This window comes from Channa argus, chromosome 20 (assembly GCF_033026475.1).
Source record: "Channa argus isolate prfri chromosome 20, Channa argus male v1.0, whole genome shotgun sequence".
Classification (NCBI taxonomy): domain Eukaryota; kingdom Metazoa; phylum Chordata; class Actinopteri; order Anabantiformes; family Channidae; genus Channa; species Channa argus.
The window spans coordinates 8,513,184-8,516,860 of NC_090216.1; the positions used below are offsets into that span (position 1 = coordinate 8,513,184).

At 37.9% G+C, this 3,677-nt stretch overlaps 1 protein-coding gene across 4 annotated transcripts in view; it reads right to left on the reverse strand.

Moving 5' to 3' along the window:
• LOC137105942 (adenosine kinase-like) overlaps window positions 1-3,246 on the reverse strand; it is a 99,034-nt gene extending 95,788 nt beyond the window's left edge. For 2 of the 4 annotated variants that reach the window (XM_067488790.1, XM_067488787.1), the window contains exon 1: window positions 2,828-3,124. In XM_067488790.1, the coding sequence (XP_067344891.1) occupies window positions 2,828-2,856 (29 nt within the window). In that variant the 5' untranslated portion in view covers window positions 2,857-3,124. The other 2 variants (XM_067488788.1, XM_067488789.1) reach the window with 2 other exon arrangements.
• Window positions 3,247-3,677: the final 431 nt, after the last annotated feature.

The following is a 3,677-nucleotide window of genomic DNA, read 5'->3' on the forward strand; positions in this document are numbered from 1 at the left end:
GATTGTGATCTGCAGTGTCACAAATGGCTCTGGTACCTGATCATTTTGTTTTTTTCCCCACTCTCTACAGTCCTACGCATACATGTGTACAATACATGAGGGAAAAAGCAACAGGAATATGTACAAAGGGAAACTAATAAGCCTCAAAGAGATTTAAGAATGATTTTTACAAATTTGGAATTGATCTCTCCTCGTCTTGAACTGAGACATGGAAAACTGCTAACAACAGAGTTCTTTTACCCTCCCATTCAAACAAAGATTAGTCTAATGAAAAGAAGGCTCTCTCTACATTAAAATAAAGGCTTATCAGTCTCTGAACAACTGGTGTGTAAATGCTCTCCTACGCGTGGCTTTTGTACCACTGAAAAGCTTTTGAAAGGAAAAAAAGTGGTGGTCGAGTGGTTTTATAGTTATATCCATTTAGCCCTATATATTTTTCCATCTAGAATTTTCTCTAGATCTAAACTTCTTAATATCATTGTGGCCAAAGTCTATTCCTGGCCAAAGTGTTCATAAGAGGTTATCAAACGGTCATAAAACACATGGATCCAAGGTAGCTAATGTCTGGTACACATTTCACCCATTTGGTTTTCACATGCAACTATTAACTTAAATTACAAATGATAAGTGTTTTCAGTCATTGAATGTTCTTTGAATATTATTGGAATAAAAAATCAGAACAGTGGGACTGTTCTGCACTGGACACACTGGAGGACATTATCATATGATTCTTACCTTGGAGTTGGCATGATGTCAGGAACCTCAGCAGACTAACCTGATTAATTAGCAACAGCTTCCTGTTCTCTATCAAAGTAACGTGCTTTTTGACTACAGGAACTAAAGCTGGGCCTTGGACAACATTGAATGGTTGGTGGAGCAAGTGGGCAGGCCAAAGGGTCTCTTCACCATATGACTGGCTGCACATGTTCCAATAATTGTAAAGCTTCCTATGTTGCGTTTAGAGCCAATGGGAAAAAAGGGAGACCTTGGCAAATGTAAATGTGATAAAAGTAAGTAACTACAAAGAGGTGAGGAAGACTCTTGCATGACATACACAAATATGCACAAACAAACGAATGACCAAAGAGAGACACACGACCAAAAACAGGGATACAAATAATCTTGCAGCTTCATTTTGAGTTGTTTTGTTATATTCAGTTATGATAATCGATACAAAAGAGCAACAAGTTTATTTTTCCTAATGTTTTATATGTTTGTTTAAATATGTGTAGTTTGAATGTCAGTATTTTATTACTGTTTGGCTGGTATTTCATGTCTATATTTTTCAATGTGTGTCTTTGGTCACTAATCATTTTCTTCCTTTTGTATGTCGTTTTGGAAATTTTATTCACACACTTTTATTCAGTGATCTTTTCTATGTATAAATCAAAAGCTATTGAGTCACCCTTAATAGTTCTATAACTGCGTGATCTGACATCACACTCATTAACATAAACTAAGCATGAATAAAGAAGCTTGTCATGATTGTGCTATTGCAGTTGTTGGACATGATGAAGATTAACAGTGTTAATCCAATATGTAACAAGGTCAAAAATTGTGGGACCTCAATACTCCGAGTGTAGCCTCCCTCCACTGCCTTTCTAAGAACTCAGTTGAAATTCTTGACAACTGTTGAAGTAAAAACGCTTTGCGTCCAGTACGTGACGGACTTCTCCCCATACAACTACGTCACGGAGTAAAGAACAAAGGCACATGTCCTTGCACCTAGGCAAATATCTGTCCCTGCACGTTGGGATAATGCTATGATCACCCTAAATTATGCATACAGGTGCCAAATTGAGCTGGGATGTAAAATACCAGGTCCCTGAAACTCAAGCATCAACAAGACAAAATAACCATAAGAATGTCACGATTTACAAGTGCTTTTCCTGCTTTAACTGGCCAGTTCCGTCGCTCTGTAAATGTTTCTCACTATGCTGGCGCTCGAGAAATCTTTAACTGCCTTCTCCAAAAGTTATTAAACACTTAAACATTAACCAAAACTTCTCACTGTGGACGACCAGGTTAAAAAATATAAGTTTTCCTGAAGTCAAGTGAACGCCGCGCCATTCAGTTCACATTATGCAAAAAAAAAAAAAAAAAAAAAAAAAAAAAAAAAAAAAGTATATTTAATGTCACCAAAAAGCACTATTATTGTTATGTTAATAATGTCAAAAATCTCGGTTTTCATTACAATACCTCTTTTTTATATTGACTAGGTTTATTTTAGAGAAATGTCCTATTTTCACATTGCCTAGTTCAAGTTGTGTTACATGTTAATAATTTAAATTATAATTAAATCCTCAAGTTAGAAAACAGCAACTTTCTCATACGATTTAATAAAATCGAAATGTTTTCTATTTCAAAATCGTACATTTTCTAACAGTAACAACTTCTCAGCTAATGCTAAAGTTTGACTCGATGCTGTAAAACCTGTTTCACTAACACATTTTCACACTTGCCAAATGATTTGAAACACGCGCTTTATCTGTTTTCTAGTGCAATTAAGATTCACAGTTTGGATTATGCACAATCTGCGTCTCCCAGTCATGTGATGATGAACCCACCCTCTTCTGCTAGCTGTTGCTAGCACAGTTTGGACCCAACAATGTGTACCTAAGCTAACTGCTAACAGTGGTTTTACCTGCACACAGGAGTGGATCTAACGTCCACAGGTGCAGACTGTTTAGCGCCTGATCGCCGTGCACCACCCGCCGACAGGTTGCCACCACACCGGGCGTGTTAGCATGAATTAACAGCTAGCCGCAGCAGCTAACCCCACACAGCATCACGCCTCTCAGGTTACAAACATGCTCAGCTGTTTTACCTTAACGTTGTTTTCCTCCCTGTCGACATGTTTGGTCCTTCGTTACTTGATCTTTTTTTTTTTTTTTTTTTAAATTCAACGACCGGTGTGTTGATGCCGAGGAGCCCCGGGAAGCCGCTGCTCACTGCTGGAGGGGGGAGAGAGTAGTAAGAGGCTGCTGCTTCAGCTGCCTTTCACACAGATCATGAAAAAGTAATGGGTCGTGAGCGTGCAACCTAAAGAGAAAATGAATGATTATGTTCAGCGAAAACTGATATTAACTAAACACTCTGTCCTGGAAGCCTTCGTGTGCATTTGACTCACGTTAATGAATAGAGATAAAATAGTCTCGCGTTATCGCGGCGCCTGTTTCAACTGTTTCACCTAAAATAAGTTCAACTTCCACATCTGCGTATTTTACTATGCTCATAGCTGTATTACTACAAATTTGTACATTATGTATTGCATATTGTTGTATCCGTTTAATTCTTAAAGCAGAGATCAGGTCACTTTATGCACCACTGGCCCCTTCAAGGGTGAATTAATCAGTTGAGCCTCGCAGGCTATTCGCGGTGCGTTGATTAGAATAATGTGATTGCAGATTCGGATATATCGCTCCCTGAGGCACAATATAATTACTTTCATGAAATGATCATGCCTAGCTTTCTTATAAATGTTGCAATTTTGTTCCTGCTCATTGGCAATAATCCAACACAAGTTTTTCTTCTTTTTTAATTCATTCGTGATTTTTTAATAACATGTCAAGTCGAGGATTACTTCAAAGATATTTACAAGCAGAATCAAGAGTAAACTTCATTGGAGAACTAGGCCGATATGAAAACAGAAATGATACAGCAAGCACACCCCAAAG